Source organism: Garra rufa, chromosome 18, assembly GCF_049309525.1.
Source record: "Garra rufa chromosome 18, GarRuf1.0, whole genome shotgun sequence".
NCBI classification, from domain to species: Eukaryota; Metazoa; Chordata; class Actinopteri; order Cypriniformes; family Cyprinidae; genus Garra; species Garra rufa.
This window is the reverse complement of record NC_133378.1, coordinates 21,268,575-21,292,953: the sequence shown is the minus strand read 5'-3', so window position 1 is coordinate 21,292,953 and position 24,379 is coordinate 21,268,575. Positions and strand designations below refer to the sequence as shown.

Sequence of the window (24,379 nt, the reverse complement as noted above, 5' to 3'; positions counted from 1 at the left end):
TTTATTATTATTATCAGTATTTAAAACAGTCAAGTACATTTTTTTCAGGATTCTTTGACAAATAGACAGATCCAAAGAACCAGCATTTATCTGAAATAAAAAACTTTGTAACATTTTATACTATACCATTCAACAGTTTGGAGTCAGTATAATTTTTTTTTCTTTTTTTCTGGAATTTTTATTTAGCAAGGATGCTTTAAATTGATCAAAAGTGATGTTAAAGACATTTATAATGTTACAAAAGACTTCTATTTCAGATTAATGCTGCTCTTCTGAACTTTCTATTCATCAAAGAAACCTAAAAAATCTACTCAGTTGTTTTCAACATAATAATAATAATAAATGTTTTTTGAGCAGCAAATCAGAATATTAGAATGATTTCTGAAGGATCATGTGACTGGAGTAATGATGCTTTGAAATCAAAGGAATAAATTACATTTTCAAATATATTCAAATAGAAAACAGTTATAAATAATACAAATATTTTAAATATTTTTGCTGTACTTTGGATCAAATAAATGCAGGCTTGGTGAGCAGAAGGGACTTCTTTAAAAAAAAAAAAATCCAGGTGAACTTTAAGACTTACTAAAGACAAACAGGACAAGTAAAGCCATCTGTCCTTGTATCTGCAAGACCCAAATCATGATTTAAATCAGCTGCCCAATTAAATCTGTTCCCCTGAATTGTTCAAAGTGAAACTGGGCACCCATGAGAGCAGAGCACATGACAGATGTTCACGCAGGGCAGTTGAACCGGGTGCTCTGCCCTTTCAGTAGCCAACACAATTAGGCTTTCTCTGTCATTCTGCCCACTGGCTACGCATATGCCAAGCAGTCACAGTCTGGAGACAATTAGAGTATCGGCTGCTTCTAAAAGACTGAAACTGGGATTATGTTGCTCTGTTTTGTTCGGATTATCCTAATGTTGAGAGAGATAGTATTAAGTCTTATTTGCTTTCACTGCTTGGACATGGTGTACATCTGAATGCAGTTTTGAAAGTGAGCTGTTGTATTCAATTGGGGCTTAATCAAGATGATGTACACCTTTGGCAAAAAGTAGCCGCCGAGTATCCCCAGCACACTAAATAGGATGGCGCCTACATTTAGGGCCATGGCAAAGCTTCCTCTGGAGATGCAGTAAGCTGTGAAGAACGTGATCCAAGAAATCATATATATCATGAGACTAAATGTAATGCATTTGGCCTCATTATAATTGGCCGGCAGATCTTTCCCCATGTAGCTCAGGCAGAAACAAATTAAGCTCAACACACACACAAAAATGAGCTCGGCAAAGGCCCCGAGAGACAGAGTCTTACTGCACTCCAGAATAATGCTGTCACTGTAGAAGTCATAGTCCCTAGATGGAAAAGGAGGGTCGAGGAGCATGCGAAGAAGAGATATGAAGACCTCCACTACTGTCGTGATGAAGATGAATATCTCAGGGCCTCGGTTCTTAGCCCAGGTCTCATAGGATCTCGGCAGTTTGGAGGACCATTTAAATATACAAACCACCTGAAAAGAGAAATATTCATTTTATATTAATAGAACGAATGAGGATGAATGTTATTTTTTAACAAAGCACAATATAAGTTATTGGCAAATATTGGATATTTAGTTGCTCATGCTCATAAACCTTACTTTTAGATTCTTTTTGCAATTATCTAACACTCACTTAAAGTTCTAAGTTCTATCTAAAGCTCACTTAAATTCTTTTTAAAAACATTTAATAATATGTCATTTATTAACACTGGTAAATGTTATCTTTAGCGTATCTCAAAATGAATATCTAGTTTTTATTTAAATGTTGTGATACCGAAATTTACTTGTAGCATTTAAACCAACAATGTTATTTAAAGGAAAAGTTTATTTCCAGAACAAAGATGTACAGATAATTTACTCACCCCCTTGTCATCCATGTCTTTCTTTTTTCAGTTGTAAAGAAATTATGCTTTCTGAAGAAACATTTCAGGATTTCTCTCTTTATAGTGGACTTCTATGGTGCCTGTGAGTTTGAACTTCCAAAATGCAGTTTAAATGCAGCTTCGATGGGCTCTAAATGATCCTAGCTGAGGAAGAATGCTCTTATCTTATGAAATGATTGATGAAATGTTATTTTCTTAAAAAATGACTTATATACTTTTTAACCTTAAATGCTCATCTTATCTAGCTCTGTGTGAACTCTGTGTATTCCAGTTCAAGACAGTTAAGGTTGAAAAACTCCCATCTCATTTTCTCCTTAAACTTCAAAATTGTCCTACATCGCTGGAGAATTGCCAACCCAGTGTTTACAAAGTGAACATATGAAGAAGATCAAACGCCCTTTACAAAATAAAGTAAAACAGCGATGTAGGGCGATTTTGAAGTTGGAGAAGTCTGTCATGAACTGGAATACACAGAGATCATGCAGAGCTAGACAAGATGAGCGTTTGAGATTAAAAAGTTTGCCTTTTTTTTTTTTTTTTTTTTTTTTTAGAAAATAACCAATCGTTTTGCTACATAAGACATGAACATCTTGGATGATTAGGGGGGTGAATAAATTATCTATAAATTTTGGTTCTGGAAGTGAATTTCTCCTTTAAGAGTAGATAAACTTGATCAAAATGATCATAAGCAAATATGAAATTGTCTAAATGTTTTCTTAATTTTGAACTACATTGACTGTGTGTTATTTTAGTTTCTAAAAATATTTAACTTTTATTTTCATTTCAGTTTTAATCATTTCTAGTACTTATTTTAATTCAGTTGTTAGCCAAAGCAACAGTTCTAATTTACATAATATTTATATTTTACTTTATTTCAATGAATAAAAAAGATTTGAATTTCTTTTAATAATTATAGTTTTTGGTGACACAGGTTTCCCCTACTACAAATCTAACAAAAGTCAAAAATATTTGTTTACAAAGTATACTATCTTTCATTCTAGGGTTAGTTCACCCAAAAATTTTAATTCTGTCATTAATTACTTATCCTCATGTTGTTCAGACATGTAAGTCCTTTGTTTATCTTCAGAACACAAATTAGGATATTTCTGATGAAATCTGGGAGCTTTCTGACCCTGTTCTGATGTAGAACGTCCGTCTCTCTGGTTCAAATAAGTAATGCTGAGCAAAAAATTGCAAATCATTCTCTCCGTCGAAATCTTTAGACATGTTTACGAAGACCGTTTTATGTACATGTGCGTCTTCCTCTGCTTGCAAACCAATGCAGTGCATCTGGGTTCTATGTCAGAACGCCGGCTCCTGTGGTTGAACCACTGATGTCACATGGACTATTTTAATGATGACTTTACTACCTTTCTGGGCCTTAGAACGTTTCAGTTGCATTGCTGTCTATGGAGGGTCAGAAAGCTCTCGGATTTCATCAGAAATATTTTAATTTGTGTTCCGAAGATGAACAAAGATCTTACAGGTTTGGAATGACATGAGGATGTAATTAATGACAGAGTTTTAATTTTTGAGTGATCCCTTTAAAATAAAAAGCAGTTTGTTAGATATTCTGTTATAAAATGGTGAAGGGTAAATCAGATCAATCCATTAACCTCTTCATTACTATACTGTCAAATAAAGAGCCCCATATACCTGAAAAGAGCGCACTGTCACACACGCCAGGCACACGGTAAAGCTGATAATGAAGAGGGGCTGTTTGAGGAGGCAGCCGATATGGGAGGGTCTGTTGAAGTGGCACAGCGTGCTGCAGGAGGCTGCGGTTAGAGACGCCAGCATCAGCAGACAGGTCTTCCCTCCGGCCGACTTCACCACAGGGGTACTAAGGTTAAACAGGAAGATGGCAGCCGTGCCAAGGGTGAGAAACAGAGTCACACCCAGGTATATGAGCAGGGCTGTAGTGAGCAGAGCGCCCCATGGCAGATAGAGCTCTGCTCTCTTTTTACAACTCTCACTCTCTGCTTCAGACCAGTAATCTCTGGCACACGCTTGGCAGAAAGTATAACCTATGAGAACATATAAAGTAAAGTTAACATTTCAAATGTTTCATAATGAGGCTACATTACAGAATTTAAAGGGATAGTTCACCCAAATATGAAAATTAATCATTAGTCATTAATTACTTACCCAGAAGTCGTTCCAAACCTGTAAGGCCTTCGTTCATCTTCAGAACTCAAATTAAGAACTCAGACATTTTTGATGAAATCCAAGAGCTTTCTGACCCTAAATAGACAGCAAGGGAATCACTGATGTCACATGGACTATTTTAACAATGTCTTTACTACCTTTCTGTTCCTTGAACATGGTTGTTGCATTGATGTCTCTATGCAGGGTCAGAAAACAATTGTAGTTTAAAGATGAACGAAGCTCTTACAGTTTTGTAACAACATTGAGGTGAGTAAATAATAACAGAATTCTCATTTATGAGTGAACTCTCTCTTTAAAGGTGCAGTGTTTGACTGGCTAGTACTAACTGCTAGTAACTAAATTGAGTATTCTGACAAGATCATATAAATTACAAACATTTCATTATATTACAGAAGATGTTTTATCAGTGACAGATTTTTCGAGTGCTCTTAATAATATGAAATGGATGTATATTGTTCACTGCAAAAAATGCTTTTCTTATGTAGATTTTTTGTCTTGTTTCCAGCCAAAATATCTAAAAATTCTTAAATCAAGGAGGATTTTCAGAAAAAAAACAAGTCAAAATTAAGTGAATTTTTGCTTAGAACAAGCAAAATAATCTGCCAATGGGGTAAGAAAAAAAACTTATTTCAAACAGAAAACAAGATTATTTTTCTTACCCCATTACCCCAGATTATTTTGCTTGTTTCAAGCAAAAACTCACTTAATTGACTTGTTTTTTCTCAAAACACGACAAAAATTTTTACTCGTCTAGAAAATCCTTCTTGATTTTGGCTGGAAACAAGACAAAAAATCTAAGTAAGAAAAGCATTTTTTTTTGCAGTGTTTCGCCTTTTCCAAGTAAATAAACAATGTTTTTCTAGTGTCTCAGGGCCAAAGTGTTCACAATCTTTGAGTAAACCAGTTTACAAATGACTTACTTATTGTTGTCTATGCATTAGCTGGGATATGTGAAAGAAATTAAACAGAAAAAGGAACAGGAAAAAAAAAAAGAGTAAATAAAAAAAATGGGAGTCAAAGGTGAAGGAAGTGTGCCATCTGCTGGATATACTGTGAACAACATCCTATGTGTTTCCTCCACTAAATAACTTTATGATTATATAACATGTTGGAGTGTTTTGAACCTGTTTTGTTGAGGAAGGTGGTAGCAGGACAGGCCATGCAGTCAAAGCAACACTTATGCTGTCCGGTCATGAGCTTTCTGTGTCCGTAAGGACACTCTGGAGAACACAGTGACTCAGGAACCTGGACAGAGCAAAAATATTAATGATACGCTTACATTATTATAATTAATTATTGTTATTATTGACGTGGAAGAGAAGAATTGTTAAATAAAGTTGTTTTTTTTGTTTTCTTTGTGCACAAAAGCTATTCTCGTAGCTTCATAACATCAAAAATATCTTAATTTGTGTTCAGAAGATGGTTTACGGTCTTATAGGTTTGGAACAACATGAGGGTGAGACAAAATTTTCATTTTTAGGTAAACTATGCTTTTGAAGCATGCTTGCTGAATAAATCTATTAATAGCATAACTTACTGACTCCAGTCTTTTGATACACTAATGTTCTAATGTGGTATGTTATACAGAGGCAGTAAATAGCATATAAGGAAAATATAATGAAATGCATATAAGGAAAGAAACGTACTATGTTTGCACGAGACACTTGACCTGTCCATTTAATCTGAGAGGCGTCTAACTGAAGCTCAGTCGCACTTGGACTGTAATTTCCCACCACCTTAAATGACCACTGGCTGTCCGTCCATAGCCACGTCACTATATCATAACCTGTTGGAGGGTCTCCATTTTTATCAAAATAAAATGATGTATTTCGAATTGAAAACTGAACTTGTTTCAACTGATGAAACACCTGTGGGATTTAAAGAAAGTAATTTCATTAATAATTCACAACACACTGCAAATGTGCTATGATATTTCTATAATATTTCAGCACTCACCTCCCATGGCTGCACCTTATATTTCTGACAAAGTCCAGAGTCACAGTTGAGGATGCTGTGCAGCGCATGAGCCACCGCGTATACAGCCTTATACACATTAAAGGAGGAAACAGTGTCATACTGCGACAAAGGAAAGCCTTGAATCGCCATTTCATAAAGGTTTGAATTTTGCATACATGGTGCACTATGACTAAATGGACTGTTTAGACCAGTGTCTTTTAGCCTGGGCACTGAAAGCCTTTCGAAATCTTCAAACCCACTGAATTCGGTATACTGGACTGCGACACCGAGGACAGTCCCTATCGTACTGATCCCTGGGATGCTACTCACTGTTGACGCCACCGACCAATCCTCTGTCCCAATCCACACTTTTCCTGTCACGTTTTGCTCGATAACAAAAGGAAAGAAGCCAGCGGCTCGCCTCTTGTTGGCGAAGACAACTATAGTGTTGACTTTGGTTTTGAGGATGTTTTTGACCATGTCTTGCATGTATTGCTTGGTCTTGTCAGTGACGGCAGGTATCACGGCTTGGTATGCAATGCATAAATCGTAAAGCGAAGCTTGCTGGGATAAGCCTTGCATTCCTTGTATACCATATGAATTGTCACTACCGAGAAGGGCGATCCAGGTCCAGTTAAATCTGACGAGAAGCTTTATCATTGCACTGACTTGGTTTTTGTCACTAGGAATGGTGCGGAAGAAAGCTGGATAGAGCTTCTTGTTGCTCAGCAATTCATTTGTTGCCTCGTAGGAGATCTATAAATACCAAAAAAAAAAAAAATAAAAACGGTATGGAGAAAAACATACATATTCAAATATGTTTTAAAGAACAACAAAAGAAGTAAAATGTTGAAATATTTTTACTATTTAAAATTTAAAACACTATTTTTCTATCTGAATATGTTTTAAAATGTAATTTATTCGTGTGATTTCAAAGCTAGATTTTCAGCACCATTAGGCCAGTCTTCATTGTCACATGATCCTTCAGAAATCATTCTAATATGCTGATTTGCTGTTCAAGAAACATTTATTATTATAACATTATTATTATTATTAATATTTAAAACAGTTGAGTACATTTTTTAGGATTCTTTGATAATTTGGAAAGATCCAACGATCAGCATTTATTTGAAATAAAAAGCTTTTGTAACATTATACAATATACCGTTCAAAAGCTTGAAATCAGTATAATAATAATAATTATTATTATTTTGGGGGAAAAAAATTATAGAATACTTTTATTTAGCAAGGATGCTTCAAATTGATCAAAAGTGATGATAAAGACATTAATAAATGTTACAAAAGGTTTCTATTTCTGATAAATTTATCCTTCAAAGAAACCTGAAAATAAATTTACTCAGCTGTTTTAAACATAATAATAGTAATAATAAAAAATGTGTGTTCTGCAAATCAGAATATTAGAATGATTTCTGAAGGATCAAGTGAAGGGAGTAATGACGCTAAAAATTCAGCTTTGAAATCACAGGAACAAATTACATTTTAAAATATATTCAATTATAAAACAGTAATTTTAAGTAGCAAAAATATTTCAAAATTTTAACTGTATGTTGGATCAAATAAATGCAGGCTTGGTGAGCTTTTAAAAAAGGTGACTTTAAAAAAAAAAAAAAACATTAAAAACCTTACTGTTCAAAAACTTTTGACTGGTAGTGTATGAATTGAATAAATTAAAAATACATACATTTTAAATATAAATATTTTAAAAATACATATAAAACCTGGTTTTGATTACAGTATAACTGCTATTAACACTCCCATTTATTATTTAGATGTTAACCTGATGATGATATTTTAGTGACTGCTGTTATAATCGTTTCATACCTGAGGGACCAGGAATGCACCAAGAGCAGCGGCTGCTGTGAAAGAGTAAGAACTGCTGTCAGGACCGATGATGGCCACAGAACGGCTGTCCACAACTGAACTGTCGTCCTGCTGGGACAGCAGATCCAGGGTGGCCAGATTGCTGGCCGGGAGGGAGCATAAGTCATATGTTTGGTAGCCAAGCCTGACCCCTGGAAGGAGTTGGTTATTCTGGGTGCCGTTGTTAATTTCGTCCACGGCATATCTGAAAGCCTGCACCAGATGATAACCATGCTTGTTCGTCAAGCCTCTGGAAATAAAATCGAAGACAAGTGTTTACATTCTGCACAATATGGTCAAAAGTCTGAGAACACTAATGAAAATACTTTTGTTATACTATTTAGATACATTTTTTTAAGCTTCTAAGTATAATATCTACACTACAATTTAAGTGAAAAGTTGAATTGAAAAATAAAAACCAATAATTTGTAATAAATTCTTGTTTTTTGTTTGTTTGGAAGATACCATACATATTTTATCAAGAGAATACATACATACCTGCAGAAAACACTGACATGATCATAGGCAAATGGAATAAACAAAGTACAATAAAATGACTTCATATAATTTTTTTTTAAATATTCGGCTTCTTACTGTGTGCAGTCAGTCAGGTAAGGGGTCGGTGGGATGGTGGAATCAGAATTATGGAGAGGGAACAAGCCAGAGATGATATAATCTCCTTGAAGGTGGAGCCCCCCACTATCACTATATCTCAAGAGACAGAGAAACACAAACCTGACCAACATTTTACCCATTCTACCTATGTTATGAGCTATTCCCAAATATATGAGCTTTTAAACACTTTTCACACCAGCCCACTGGCACTCTGGTGGTGGGAAAGATTTGCATGTTACGTGTAATTACGCTACCACGGAAAGATTTGCCTGAAATGATGAATGACTAGTGAAATTGTAAGTAAAAACACAAACAAATGGGATAATGCAGTCTATATTGTAACACATTTTTTATGTCTGTTCATTAGTAAGCTCATGGTAAGTTTCTTTTAACAGTTCAATAAACAAAGGCGTTAATGTTTGTTAACTTACATTTTTGACACTATAGTCTAAGTTACTTGCTGTATTTTTGCTCCTTTAACGAAAATAACTTTAAATGAAGCAACTTAAGAATAAAACAATCCACCTTACCGAACAACACAGCAATGAGTGACGTTTCAGCTTCTGAATGAATCTGTTTTAAATGAATCAGTTGAGCGAATGATTCAATGATTCACTATAATGTTAAAAGCGAACTCGTTTGGGCCAGTTTTTCTTCTTAAAGGAGTAGTACACTTCCAGAACAAAAATTTACAGATAATGTACCCCCCTTGTCATTCAAGATGTTCATGTCTTTCTTTCTTCAGTTGTGAAGAAATTAAGGTTTTTGAGGAAAACATTTCAGGATTTCTCTCCATATAATGGACTTCTATGGTGCCCAACGGGTTTGAACTTCCAAAATGCAGCTTTAAAAGGCTCTGAACGATCACAGCCGAAAAAAGAAGGGTCTTATCTAGCAAAACGATCGGTTATTTTTTTTTTTTTTTTTAATATTACAATTTATATACTTTTTGACCTCAAATGCTCGTCTTGTCTTGCTCTGTGTGTACTCTGTGTATTCTGGTTCATGACAGTTAGGGTATGTCGAAAAACTCCCATCTCATTTTCTCCTCCAACTTCAAAATCATCCTACATCGCTGTTTTACCATTTTTTGTAAAGGGTGTTTGACCTTATTTGCACGTTCACTTTGTAAATACTGGGTCGGTACTTCTACAGCGATGTAGGCCAATTTTGAAGTTGGAGGAGAAAATGAGATTGGAGTTTTTCGACATACCCTAACTGTCATGAACTGGAATACACAGAGTTCACGCAGAGCTAGGCAAGATGACCGTTTGATATTAAAAATTAAATAAATTGTAAATGTTTTTAGAAAATAAGCGATCACTTCGCTAGATGAGACCTTTTTTTTCTTTTAGATTTAGAGCCCTTCGAAGCTGCATTTAAATTTCATTTTGGAAGTTCAAACTCGGGGGCACCATAGAAGTCCATTATATGGAGAGAAATCCTGAAATGTTTTCCTCAAAAAATATAATTTCTTTCCGACTGAAGAAAGAAAGACATGAACATCTTGGTCGACAAGGGGGTGAGTACATTATCTGTAAATTTTTATTCTGAAAGTGAACTACTCCTTTAATGTTAAATGTTTTATTTTATCAACAGTCACTGACAACTTTTAAATTGCAAGCAGCAACCTAAATGAACAAGTGTTTTTGAACGAATCGGATGAGTAAATGATTCAGTGACTCACTCATAAAGACTCGCTTACTGCCTCCTGTTGGTGTAACGAAGTAACGCTCTTAGAATGCTGCTAGAGGTCGAATTTGTATTTTTCTTAGATAATTACTGATCATTTTACTAGATAAGACCCGTATTTCTCGGCTGGGATCATGTAGAGCCCATTAAAACAAAAAATGCAATTTGGACCTTCAACCCGTTGGCTCCCATTGAAGCCCACTGATTGGAGACAAATCCTGGAATGTTTTACTCAAAAACCTTCATTTCTTTTTGACTGAAGTAAGACATGAACATCTTGGATGACATGGGGGTGAGTTGATCAGAAAATTTTCAGTCTGGAAGTAAAATTCTTCAAGTATCCATATTATGCCTAACAAGACAAACTGACATTTATGCGGCTTCTATGTTGTTATAGGGACGTGACTCGTATGTTCTTTATCTCTAAAACAAAGCTGGATTCCTCAAGAAGCGTGATTTCGATCTGTACCACCAACTAAACCACTGGGAATGCATTTGCCTGTCTCCACATCTCAACAGCTTTTTTCCCAGAACGTTGACCTATAAAGTACAACCAAAGTTTTCATTTCTCTTCTAGGGTTATGTTGAACACTACCTCAGTAGCAAAGCAACAGGCAAATCCATGCAAAATAAGTGAGAATTGCTCAATCATGCAATACCAAAATTTCCATGTGAAATGTGTTGGGAAGTCCAAACAATTATTCATCGTCACAAATTAATATATAACAAACACTACATGCAGCAAAGTTGAATCAAAAGTTTTAAAAAACAGACTTTGTATGACAAACATATAGAGGTTTTACCTCACGATTTGGTCAGTTACCCGGAGGCACGGCCAGAGTGGCGCAATATTTTTGACAAACTAAAGTTCATAGGCGGAAAAAATACATATGAAGATATTAGCCAAATATTTCACTTACCTGACCGGAAATGACAAGAACACAAATGTTATCAAGATTCTTGCCCTGGAAATCCTGGTTCAGTTTGGACAACCACAAACGCCTTTTGTTCCTCAGGTTTTGCACTCTTCTCCTTCATTTGTTATAACTTTAGGCAGTCTATTAGCCTGGAAAAATCCAGACCCTAATCTATTAAGTTTTTTTTTTTTATTGCAGAGACAATTCAAATTTCAAATTTCCAGGGTAGCAATAATAGTACTCCAAATGTTTTTCCTGGTCCGTCCGATTAATACAGCTCAAAACATGACAAGAGTTGATCCTTTTTAGCTGCAATAATCAGCAAAATATGCGAGTTTCGTTTGGTTCAGTGTCGCCGCCAAACATGACCATGACACGTCGGGAAAACACACTGTGAAAAAACACTATTGTCATAAAACAGTGATAAGGCAAACTTTTTTTTATTTAAAACCAGCATAAAATCAGACTACAATTACACTTGCATAGTCCTCCAGATTTCCAAAAAACAAACTAATTTCCAGACATGCTGATTTCAGCACAAGATCGATCCGCTGATTTCTTTAGTAGGCTATACAGCTAATACATTTTATTAGAATGACCCACATTTAAGGCAAGAAATATTAAATCAAACATCTGAATGACCATATAAAGGATAATAAAATATGGAATGATTCATTTCCATTACTTAAAAATGGCAATAATAGCAAACCTCCATCACCCAGATACTGTTTTCAGCAATCGATCAATACATGTTTATCGACTGAAAAAGGTAACAACATATTTAGCAAAAGTAATATGATAACATGAGCATCCATTTTGTTTCAAAACTAAATCACAAATGTAGAATAAAATTAATAAATAATGAATAATCATTTCTATTTTTCTGGCCACCTCTTAAACAGGGGTTGTGAGGGGGACATTGTGGGTCATTCTCAGGAAGTGATGTCTTTTCAGTCACATCAGTCAATCAGTTTGACTGTTTGTAATGCAAAATCTATAGTAAACAATTTAAAATGTTTTTAATTAAATGTCTGAAATTGTTCGTCCTTGTTTTTCACTATTACACTTAAAATACAAAAATATTTTCTTTCTTCTTTTACCTAAATTTGTATTTTATTGAAATGTACATATCATGCTTTCACTATGTAGTATTTTAAAATGATTCATGCATTTTCTGAGAAATGTGGAATTTGCACTCCCTTGTGATTTTTTTTCTTTCTGACAAAACGTTATTTTTAATGTTGTTATTTTTGATTTTATAAATATATTTCAAGGCACAATGAAACTGAGTGATACTAAAACTACAGAATCTACTCAGTTCTCTATTATAAGTACACCAGTTTATTTATTATTGTGATGTGGTTGAAGTAACATAGTGTTTAGGGTTAGTATGTACTTTGACTTTAATATTTGGTTTTAGAAATAAAAGATTTTTTTTTAGCACAAATAGCACCTTTTCCTGAGAATGACCCACATAGTGAACTAAAAGTAATAGCACATTTTTAATAGCTATTTTGCAGCTTGACCAAACCTTCCAACACCTGAGGACAGATATACATATGGCTTCCGAATCTTGAGATAATCCAAAATCTTATTTCACACCATTTACCATTTTAGACATAAATTTTATGTCATAATTTGTATGAAGGATATGATTTAAGGGTGTATAACAGAGCTAACGCATATGCTGAAAATATCTGGAGAAAAATATAAGGCAACTAAGACACAGTGTACAGCATTTTTGTAGGCACACGAGTTTGGGTTTTACTGCTACTCTCCAACACTGAAAGAGCTAATACAAAGAAACAAGGGAAAAAAACTGCACAACTCACACATACTGAATCTGTTTCCAGCAAAGAGAATCACAGAATATAACATCAGTCCACTCCAGATTATTGCATAGATCTTAGTGCACAGTGGTTTTAGTTCAGCAACAATTGTACGTGGTGAAAACATCTGAACGGACTCAGAGCAGAGATATTTTTGTGAAGCATACTGCATGGCTGATCTATTGACTATTGTGATGTTGAAAGCCTGAACTTATTTCCAGAGCTTGATGTAGAGTAATACTTTCCTCTATGATGTGGTTGTGTAACTTGCCTTTCAGATTTATGTAAACAAATGAGCAATACAGATAGCAGAAATTGTGTATTTTATGATTATTATTATTATAATATTCATAATATATGACAATAAAATATACTATTCGTATGTATTATTATATATGGTATTCACCATACTATAAAGAGTGTGAGCTCAGTTAAAGCTAGTGAGGAAGACTATGGAGCCATGCCTTGGCAGTGCTGATGAAGAGGGAACCGCTTGATTTCAGCTAGTCCTGCTCTAAGACAGCATATAAAGCACCAATACTTGCTCTTTGGGAATCTGAAATTCCACACTCATCTGTACAGTGTTAGAAAAAGTGACCAGACGCTTAAAAGAGTGCCTAGTTCACGAAGAAGCTGAGAAACCAGAATGATGAAGGGCTGATCATCATCTAACTTCTCCGTTCATCTCTACTGCCTCTTCTTTGTCTCCATCTTTAGCACTATCAGGCTCCAGCTCATCCTGGATGTCATCTGTGTTTCCTGAATCACTGCTGGCCACAGAGCTGAGGGAGGGCGATTGTCTGTAGGTAAAAATTAATCGTTAAAACTCTCTGTTTGAAGTCATATTGTTGTACTTTACTATTACTGATGACATAGTTTAACTTTAACTAAGATGACATATCATGAAAATCTGACTTTTTCTGTGTTTAAGTGCTATAAACGGGTCCCCGGTGCATCTACCAACCCAGAAAACGTGAAAAAGGACAACCCAGTAAGTGTTTTGGTAAGCCTTTCTTATTATAATATTAGTGCACTCTGCACATTTCCACCCATGGTGCCGCCATTTTGTATTCACAGGCAACAGCAGTGTACTAGTTCTAACACCATGGTAAAGTATGAGTAAAGCACGCTAACTGTTCTGTCATTGGCTGCACAGACGAGAACAGAACACTATTTAGAGTCACAGCCTCAGAGGAGACAAGAGAGCAGTGGATTTATTGATTTATTTACTGTATATTACGCTGCTGCCGCACAGATCTAAAATAAACATGAGAATTCTTTCCGAGCTGTTTATCTTCAGACATAACCGACTGTTTTTGTAACTCTCCTGTGTTTTTAACATAAACTTGTGTGTATTTGACAGTTTAAGCGCAATAAGACATGAAAGAGAACTTAGTTTAGAACTCACACTGCCGTGTGACAGCTGCTTTTTGTGTACATGCTTTGAATGTGTGCTCGAAAACCGTAAATCAAAAGTTTTAACTAATATGGCTTTAAACGTATGATTTCAGCACGATACACATGATAATCAAGACCAAACATGTTTTTTTAGCAGAGTATCTGAGGTACGAGCTGTAAAGGCTCAGCTTTATTCTGGAAAAGGGGGTGGGGAGACATGCACAAAAACAACATGTTTCTCCTTGCCTTAAAAAAAGCCATTTTTAAAGTGATAGAATAAATTATCTGTTAAGACAAACTAAAACCAATAGGAAAATAACAATAATTCGTCAGCCAATCAGAGTGAGAGGCGGAAATAATGGAAAGTAATCTAGGTTGTGAGAGACGGAGCTGACGTAACCTCTCTGCCGAAACCGAAAGCTAACGCGACTCTGCTGAAATCGAAGTCTGGACGCAAGGAAAGTGCACAGACATCTAAACCATCATCATATCCCGGAGTGGCAGCCGGTGAGAACTTTATTTTCGATATTAGTAAACGGAGGGATGTGGCTGTTGTAGCGGCAGATGCCAAGAGAGCTCGTGACAGCAAAAATGTCCGTGTTCAGCATGGAGAGATTCCGTGGACATATTTATCTGTTTATCTGTTCATTGCTTAACTATTTTAAGTCTAATTTAGTTCAGTGTAGCAAGTATAAATGTTATTATGTTACAAGTGCATCGATTTGCATACTTTTGATTGTGTTTGCGATCGCTGATAGAATGACGATAGTATGTTGATTACTTCTGAAGTTCATATGCGACTAAGCTGATCGTTAAAACCACATAGTTAATCCGATTGCATATACATGTCTTAAATTAATATTTAAGTGCATTTTCTGATTTATGCTACAGATTGCACTCTAAAAAGTGTACTTGAGTATTGAATAATAATACAGTTAAAAAATGCTAAATGTTAAGAGCAGATACAAAGATTCAAAATGACAAACAGTGATTATTTAACAAGTTTATCTGCAATTTATTTATATATGTTATAATTTTGTCTCTGTTTAAAGGTTTTTCACCTTTCTGCTACAACTTGTGTCAGTTATCATCAAAATTGATGCAAATAAAAGAAGAGTGGAATCCAGTTAAGGCCTCCGTTGATGATGTGTCTCTCCCTTTCAAGCGGGGAAATTGTGCAACAAAAGAAATAGCTTGACATTATCTGTGGGGCATTTTAAGCTGAGATTTCACAGACACATTCTGGGGACACAAAATAGGTCTTCTTTAAAGGGGTCAATGGATGCAAAACTAACTTTTACATGTTGTTTGAATATTAATGTGTGTTGGCAGTTTGTGTACACAACCACCCTACAATGATAAAAATCCACTCAGTGGTATTTTTTTAATCTTTGAAAGTAATATCCCCTTTTTAAAATCAGGTTATTCTCAGCTTCTTGTCGTTGTGACAGCAGACTGACAGAGGCCGCTCCCACGATAGTTGATTGACATGAGCACTTTACCTTAGACCCGCCCTCACCGAGCTGAAACAGTGCGACTCTGATCGCCATTGTGTCAACTCAGGTGCAGGGGAAGACAAGAATGTCTCAGATTGAGCGATTGAGGTGTTCTGTTGCTGGATTTAATAATGAACATAGCAGTCGTCATTTACTCCCGACATCTGAGCCGCTGAAGACGCAGAGGATTAATGTTACTTTCGTTTTTGAAAGGACAGCGCCGATCCTGATCTACATATAGGGCTGCACGATATTGGGAAAAAATTACATTGCGATAATTTTTTTTCTTGCGATATATATTGCGATGTGTACAAATTAATTTATGTTCATCAGGTTGTTTTGAACTGCTTAAAAATAAAATAATAATTCAAGAATAATTGGGGTAATTTTGTAAGCATTTTCAAAGAATAAAAAAATGTCAAAGTACAGTATAATCAAAACCCTGAATAAAATACTTTTTAAAGCTTATTTTGGGTAGTTTCATAAACAGTTTGACTCAGCTTATTCACTGTCAATTCAGGCAAATCAAGGCTCTAATATGAAATTAATAATGAATGTTGCTTTTACCCTGATGAAAAGGAAATCAGCTTCTTCCTTTCACGAAAAACATTAAAAGCTTAGCCAAGATGGAGGAACAGCTGATCATAGCTGTTACAGGGATAACATTTTTTAGCAGCAGAGCTACGGCAAGCAATTTTTAGTTTTGGAAATCCATTTATCTTTGTTTATTTATCTTTGCTGAAACTTCCGCGTCTTTGGGAAAGTGTGGGTCATGGTTGCTTAGCAACGGCAGACGCCACTGGAGCTCAAGTTATTACAGAGCGCTTTGGAAAGAAGGAGAAAGCGGTGCGCCTAGCGTTTTCCACGCATTTTTAGGCGCGACATGTGAACGGTCCCTTAATTTCGTAGTGTTTCCGCGAGTTGTGGCAACAACTGCCAGGCACTCCCGACAAAGCACCTGTTTTTGGTCAGCAGCATCCTTTTTGTATCCAAAATACTTCCATATGACCGACGTTGCGTTTCTTTTTGCGACCAAATCTTCCATTTCGGCGCTTTTCTCCCGTCCCGCGCTCATTTCGCCATGCGCACACAGAGACTGCATGCATGAAGTAGGTGAAGCAACGTGTGCATTGTAGTTTTTAAAGAACCCTTATACATGAGTTAATTACTTTATTTTAGACAAATATAGATCCGTGAATAGAAAGTTTAGAAATACAGAAAGTACATTTTTAAATCAGACACACATAATTAATATTTTTTTTGCCCTGCATCGTGACTGCCACGATGTGACTATCGCACATGCGTACATCGCGATGACGATGCTGAAACGATCTATCGTGCAGCCCTATCTACATATGTGTCTATGTTCGTGCAAATCATTTGTGATGCAGCTTCACCCACAGCAGAAGGGTTTTTTGATGCATCTTTGCAAATGGCCTTTCTTAATAATGTGCTAGTTAGCAAGTTTCGCAGCTAAACGCGGTTAAAGTAAACATTTAGGCTCGTCATCCCACAGCAGAGAGGGGCAGGGCGAGCAGAGCTCATTAGCATTTAAAGGAACATGAAACAGAATAGCTCGCTCTAAAAAGGGCTGATTCTGAAGGTAAAAGAGTGTTTTTTTACACTACCATTGAGAAACTTTAACCAAAGTATGTAATAGCCTTCTCATTAAGACCCTAAAGCAGGGTTCCTCAAATCTTACCCTGGAGGTCCAATGCGCTGCAGAGTTTAGCTGCAACCCTGATCAAACTCACCTACCTGTGATTCTCTAATGACCCTGAAGACCTTGATTAGCATTCTCAGGTGTGTTTGATTAGGGTTAGAGCTAAACTCTGCAGCGCATTGGACCTCCAGGGTAAGATTTGAGGATCCCTGCCCTAAAGAATCATATCAACTTGTGGAAAATGGGCATCTGATGACCCCTTTAAAAATAAAGTATGGTTAAACCAACCTGCCGGTGGTGGTTGTGCTTTGGATGAGCCTCCGGCAGGTCTCCATCTGTACGTCCAGCCCTCTCTTCATACTGCACATCTCCATGTACTCATGCAGGTGTCTGTTCATGTCATTCTTGGCTGTGGCCAATTCCAGCTGAGGGAGGAAGATGGCGGTTAATCACAAATAAACTGAAATAAATATTGGCTGAAACATGTCACTCACAAATGTTCTCTCTCACCTCAATCTCTCCGATGGTGTCCTGGTACTCCTGCTCTCTGGTCTTAAAGAGAGACTCTGTTTCATTTATGAGGCTTCCTAGACTTCGATCCTGGCAGGACAATATATAAAGGCAGAATGCATTATGTATTATTGCATTATGCAATATTTTTAAGAAGTCAATGTGCATTCTCAGTTGTATAGCCAGTAAGAGTCAATACTAAGTCAATACCACCACTGTTCAAAAGTTAGGGTTTATGCCCATTAAGGCTGCATTTATTTGATTGAAAAAACTGTAAAACTAGAAATATTTGTGAAATATTATTACAATTTAAAATAACTGCTTTCTGTTTTAAAGGATTACTTCACTCCAGAATTGAAAATTCCTGATAATTTAGTCACCGCCATGTCATCCAAGATGTTCACGTTTCTTTCTTTTTTCAGTCAAAAAGAAATGAAGGTTTTTGAGGAAAACATTCCAGGATTTTTCTCCATATAGTGGACTTCAATGGGGATCAACAGGTTTAAGGTCCAAATTGCAGTTTCAATGCAGCTTTAAATTGCAGATCTAGTGCAAGACAAGCATTTGGGGTTAAAAAATATATTTTTAGAAAATTACTGATTGTTTCGCTAGATAAGACTCTTATTCCTCAGCTGGGATCGTGTAGAGCCCTTTGAAGCTGCATTGAAACTGCAATTTGGACCTTAAACCTGTTGATCCCCATTGAAGTCCACTATATGGAGAAAAATCCTGGAATGTTTTCCTTCTGGAAGTGAACTAATCCTTTAACAGCATTTTCACCTACTGCATTCAGTCAGTTTAAAATGTTTCCTTAGAAGGTAGTTGACGTACCTGCTCTTGTGTCTCTCCGTGAGAGTCAGATGCGCAAGATGTTGTGGCGACCGGGCCAGCAGCAGTAGAGAGGTTCAGACTATTATAGTTACTGAAATCTTCCCAAAGCAGAAGCGTCTCTTCCGTCTCCTCCCACGCCAGACTGTCACAGTCATCGTCAAACTCGAACGTTTCCCGCCTGCCAACAAACCAATTAGCTGAGCAACCTCTGCGCACAAGACAGGCAGCAGACACAGATGTGGAAGAGAAAAGAGAAGGAAAAAAGGACACACAAGGAGAAGAAAAGAAACGGAAAATCAACAGATCCACATTCAAAAAGGGTTTCAACAAAAGGCTACATACATAAGGAAAGAATAAATATGTGATGACAAACACAGGGAAAACATGCTTTTACTAAAGAGATTATTAAAGTAAGAAGAGTCAATAATATAAACAATTAGACAGTAAAAGATATTTTTCAAATAGGGAAATAATCAGCACACAAAGTGAGCAAGTTCACCATATGAACACTAGATGGCAGTAAGTCATCATACAACAAGCCACAGTCCATATTCTATACTTGAGTAGCATTTTTTGCCCATCAGGTCCACTTATAATGTTACGCAAGGTTTCTTAAACAACAGTTCTAAATTATACACACACAAATACACATGTTCATACATGACCTCAACCATTTCTAAAGCCATGCTCTTCCTGTTTGGGCTATAGGAATGAACTCTAAACTCTAAAAACAGCTTTAAAAAAAAAGAAAAATGCTGTTTTCCTGTTGTTATAGGACAATATTTGGCAGAGATTTTTGAAAATCTGGAATTTGAGGGCACAAAAAAATCTATTGAGGAAATTGCCTATAAAGTTGTCCAGACAAAGTTCTTAGGACCACATTGCTGATCAAAAAAAGTTTTGATATACAGTATTTATGGTAGGAAATATACAAAATATTTTCATGGAACATGATCTTACTTTATCTACTTAATATCCTAATGTTTTTCGGCATGAAAGAAAAATTGATCATTTTGACCCATACAATGTCTTTTTGGCTATCGCTACAAATATACCCATGCTACTTAAGACTGGTTTTGTGGTTCAGGGTTATAAATAGCACTAAAAACAATTAATTCACACACAAATGCATCAGAAGATGCCCTCTAACGGCTATGTGGACTCACAGCTGGTTGAGCATCCTTTTCATCTCATCAGTGATGTTGAGAGAACCCGGCACATTCTCCTCCCGTTGACCAGAATCACCATCAGTCTCCACTCTCTGCTCCTCTGATTCACCCTTACACTCTTTCCTCCTACATACCGCCATCCCCTTCAACACACACACATACACTCTGATTGCTGAAAGATTCAAATGGCATGATAAGCTGTTATAAACTATAAACTCCATGTACTGCAAATTAAATTTGAACTCCAAATTAGCACATTATTGAATGCTGCATTGTTAAATCCATTATCTGAAGTTTTGCATCATTACCGGACCACTCTCCCAGTAGAATGGATGGATGGCTTTATCAGTATCTATTGCGAGTGTAAGTTTCCGTACCCCTTTCTGTTCAGGGGGAGCTCTGGATGGGCCGCCGTGCAGTATCTTGCTCATGTCTTCTGAGTTCCTCTGCTGTGCCACGTCACACAGCTTGGCTGTGATGTCGATGCGTCTGCAGATGTCCATATCAACCTTCATGGCTTTCTCCTGGATTTTAGTGTCCAAGTCAGACACCTCCTAAACAAGAATGCATGAGAGTGTAAATAAAACATTTTTTTAGACTCAATCTGTTATCCATTAATTTAGCAGAAACCTGGAACAGGAAAACTGACCTTCCTTGCTCTATAAAAAACATCATCAAAGAAACAATTCACCCAGAAATTAAATTTACCTACCCTCAAGCCATCCTAGGTGTATATGTCTTAATTCTTTCAGATGAATACAATCAAAGTTATATATAAAAAAAAGTCCTGGCTCTTCCAAGCTTTATAATGTCAGTGAATGGCTGTTAAGATTTCGAAGTCCAATAAAGTGCATTCATCAATCATAAAAAAGTACTCCACATGGCTCAGAGGGGTTAATAAAGGCCTTCTGAAGCGAATCAATGTGTTTGTGTAAGAATAATATCCATATTTAAAACTAAAACGGAATTTATATCTTCCGCTAACTGTTGTATGTGCGTATACTTAAGAGTGACGTTCTAGCAGATGACATAGGATGTAGTAATTTTTATGATGAATGCACTTTATTGGTCTACAAAAAGTCTCAACGCCCATTCACCATTGTAAATGCCATTATACAGCTTGGAAGAGCCAGGATATTTTTAATATAACTCTGATTGTATTCGTCTGAAAGAAGAAAGTCATATAGGGTAAATAAATCATGGGGTAATTTTTATTTTTGGGTGAACTATCCCTTTAAGCAATACTGCACAGTAATCATACAAACATACCTGAAGTGTGACAAATAAGTTTTAAATGTAAAAATGCATATATTCTATAGATTCAATATTAATCTCAGTTCATATTAAATCATAAAAACTGCATGCATAATAATGATAATATAAAGAAAATATAGTAGAACATATAAATCTTTTTCATTTCGGTGTTGTTTATATACTATTATAGTATTTATTAATATTGTAAATTAGCTTTTATTTTATATTTTACATTTTAATTTTAGTTTTAAGTTTTAACACCTTTTATTAGTTTTTTCTTTAGCTTTAATTTTATTTTTATTTGGTTTATTTGGTTTTAGTCATTTTAGCACCTTCACTTAACTTATTAACACTTATTTTTTTCTAATATTTTAATATATTATATATTATTTATATTATATTAGTTTTTATCTAACATTTATTTTATTTATCTAATATTTATATTTTATTTTTTAGCTTTATTTTGAATAAAAAACATTTTAAATAGTTTTAGTTTTAAATACAATAACAACACCACATTATTATATTATATTATATTATATTATTATATTATTATATTATATTATGTGACCCTGGACCACAAAACTAGCCTTAAGTAGCATGGGTATATTTGTAGCAATAGCCAAAAATACATAGTATGCGTCAAAATTATCTATTTTTCCTTTATGCCAAAAATCATTAGGATATTAAGTAAACATCATGTCCCATGAAGATATTTTGTAAATTTCCTTCCATAAATATATCAAAACTTAACTTCTGATTAGTAATATGCATTGCTAAGAACTTATTTGGACAACTTTAAAGGCAATTTCCTCAGTATTTAGATTTTTTGCCCCCTCAGATTTCAGATTTTCAAATAGTTGTATCTTGGCCAAATATTGTCCTATCCTAACAAACAATGGAAAGCTTATTTATTCCACTTTCAGATGATGTATAAATCTCAATTTCAAAAAATGGACCCTTATAACTGGTTTTGTGGTCCAGGGTCACATATTATAGAAAACGGTGTATAAACAGTACTACACAGTTTTTTATAGATTAGCAAGCCTAAAAAACCCTCAAAGGGCCGATAAAATACTCCAAGCTAATTTGGCTGCAACAGATGGTACAGCTTCTTTTGAACTGCTTGCAACCGTGTGCATTCACATTGAGAAACATACCCAAGGAGGCAGCATTCATCTGTGCTTTATTACTTGGGTAGAACAACATCTATTTAACATGAGAGAACAACATGCATCTGTTCCAGGGCCAGAGGCCTGACTGATTCACTGCTTATTTGCCCACACAGATCTATAGGCAACTATTCAGCCTGATACCAGAGAAATTTACCTACGGGTTCAACTTTTTTTCCCTGGAATCAATCCTGTTATCTTTATTATCCCTCACAGGTGCAGTCAAATAATGCTTTTGTTTCCCTGTTTTAAATAAGGTTCTGTTGTACAGGTATATTTGCATGTTTTGTGTGCCATCAGCTGTGTGCAGAGGTATAGCAGGTACAGTATAGCAGATATAGCAGGAAACTTACATCATGAGGCATGAGGCTTTTAAAGACCACCAGCTCTGTTTTAAGACGGTCCATCTTCTCATTCAGCTCTCCCTGCATAGCTTCAGACGACTGAACAGTCTGTAAAAACAGCATTTAGTACGTTTTGAAAAAATGAGGAGTGAAAATGAAGGCAATAGTTTGCATGGCTTTTTTAAGCTGAATTCATTTGCGTAATTATTTTAATGAAATGTTTTGACTAGACTTAATGTCAGGTTTCCATGCTACAAATAGCAGTAATCAAGCAAATCCTTGGTTGTTTTTTCAGCATTATTTAGTCTCAGAATATATTTTTACAGTGTGGGTGGGGAAATTTTTCTTTCTTTAATGCTACGCACTAGCATTATCTTACAGCCATCCATGCATCGGTGCATCTGTTTGGATGTCAAACATCAACACAGTCACAATATAATATGTCTGAAATCTCACCTCTTGTAATGTCTCCACCAAAGACTCCATCTGCTGACGTTTAGACACCTCCTCTTCCCATCTGGAACACAATAACAGCCCACATGAGCATTGATTGTACTTGGAATGAATATGCACAGTGTGTCATATTGTCATAAAGTCATGATCTGGAGGCAATTCAATTATGATTCGCTCAAAAGAGGATGGATGCTATTAAACTAATTCAGTTATTATTTAAAACTGCATAAAAATCATAGGTTACCACTTTATTTGAAAGTGTCCTTATAACAGTGTAATTATATATTTAAGTATTGAGTAATTATAATTAACTACTAACATGTACTGACTATATGGTTAGGGTTAGGATTAGGGTTTGGCTTAGGGTTACTTGTTTTTATAATAGTACAAACATGTAACGTGTAACAAGGACACCTTAAAAAAAAGTGTTACCAAATCATATGTACGTAATGGGCTTTCCATACAAGTATCAAAGGTACAGCATGTTCCGTTACAACTAGCGTACTCAAAGGAAACTGGAGAAAAACACTTCAGGATCCACCCACTACCACTGACCATTGAGAATCTTCCCGAGACCTTTAAAGCTCCCGGTAAACACTAACAAGCTCCCTTAAAATCACTATGGATACTGTTGTGCATTGTAGAATATGCAAATAAAAGCTTAACTTTTGCAGTGTTTGAAGTAAATTACTGTGCTGTTTTATTTTGCTGGGAACTGGGAATCTATAGTGTGTCAGGGTATAAGAGTAAAGATGCCATGTGATAAAAAAATATTCCTAAATTTAGAATTATGATTTTTAAAAGTTTTTGAAAGAAGTCTTTTATGCTCACCAAGGCTGCATTTGATCAAAAAACTGGTTTCAGTTTAATATATTTTAAAATGTCAATTATTCCTGTGGTGGCAAAGCTGAATTTTCAGCATTATTACTACTCCAATCTTCAAAGTCACTTAACCCTTCAGAAATCATTCTATTATCATTCTATAATCATTCTGATTTGCTTCTCCAGAAACTTTTTACATTTTTATTCATGTTAAAAACGGTTTTTGCTGCTTAATGATGATACTTTTTTTGTTCAAAAGTTTAGGATAAGTAAGATTAAAAAAAAAA

General features: G+C 35.5%; 2 protein-coding genes across 3 annotated transcripts in view; both read right to left on the bottom strand.

Annotated features, from left to right (window-relative positions):
- Positions 1-956: 956 nt before the first annotated feature.
- Positions 957-8,682, bottom strand: tas1r1 (taste receptor, type 1, member 1). Its single transcript, XM_073823824.1, has 7 exons — positions 8,522-8,682; positions 7,889-8,177; positions 6,047-6,802; positions 5,737-5,958; positions 5,215-5,335; positions 3,578-3,948; positions 957-1,511 (listed from the first exon to the last, which is right to left on the bottom strand). The coding sequence occupies exons 1-7, from the start codon at positions 8,680-8,682 to the stop codon at positions 957-959; spliced, it is 2,475 nt and encodes an 824-aa protein (XP_073679925.1).
- Positions 8,683-11,575: 2,893 nt separating this feature from the next.
- iffo2a (intermediate filament family orphan 2a) overlaps positions 11,576-24,379 on the bottom strand; it is a 37,611-nt gene continuing 24,807 nt past the window's right edge. The window contains exons 2-9 of one of the 2 annotated variants that reach the window (XM_073823056.1): positions 23,274-23,334; positions 22,827-22,925; positions 20,425-20,601; positions 20,045-20,190; positions 18,879-19,086; positions 18,048-18,137; positions 17,826-17,962; positions 11,576-13,780 (exon numbers count right to left, since the gene is read on the bottom strand). In XM_073823056.1, coding sequence (XP_073679157.1) covers positions 13,645-13,780; positions 17,826-17,962; positions 18,048-18,137; positions 18,879-19,086; positions 20,045-20,190; positions 20,425-20,601; positions 22,827-22,925; positions 23,274-23,334 — 1,054 coding nt within the window. In that variant the 3' untranslated portion in view covers positions 11,576-13,644. The remainder of the gene's footprint in view (positions 13,781-17,825; positions 17,963-18,047; positions 18,138-18,878; positions 19,087-20,044; positions 20,191-20,424; positions 20,602-22,826; positions 22,926-23,273; positions 23,335-24,379) is intronic. The other variant, XM_073823057.1, reaches the window with a different exon arrangement.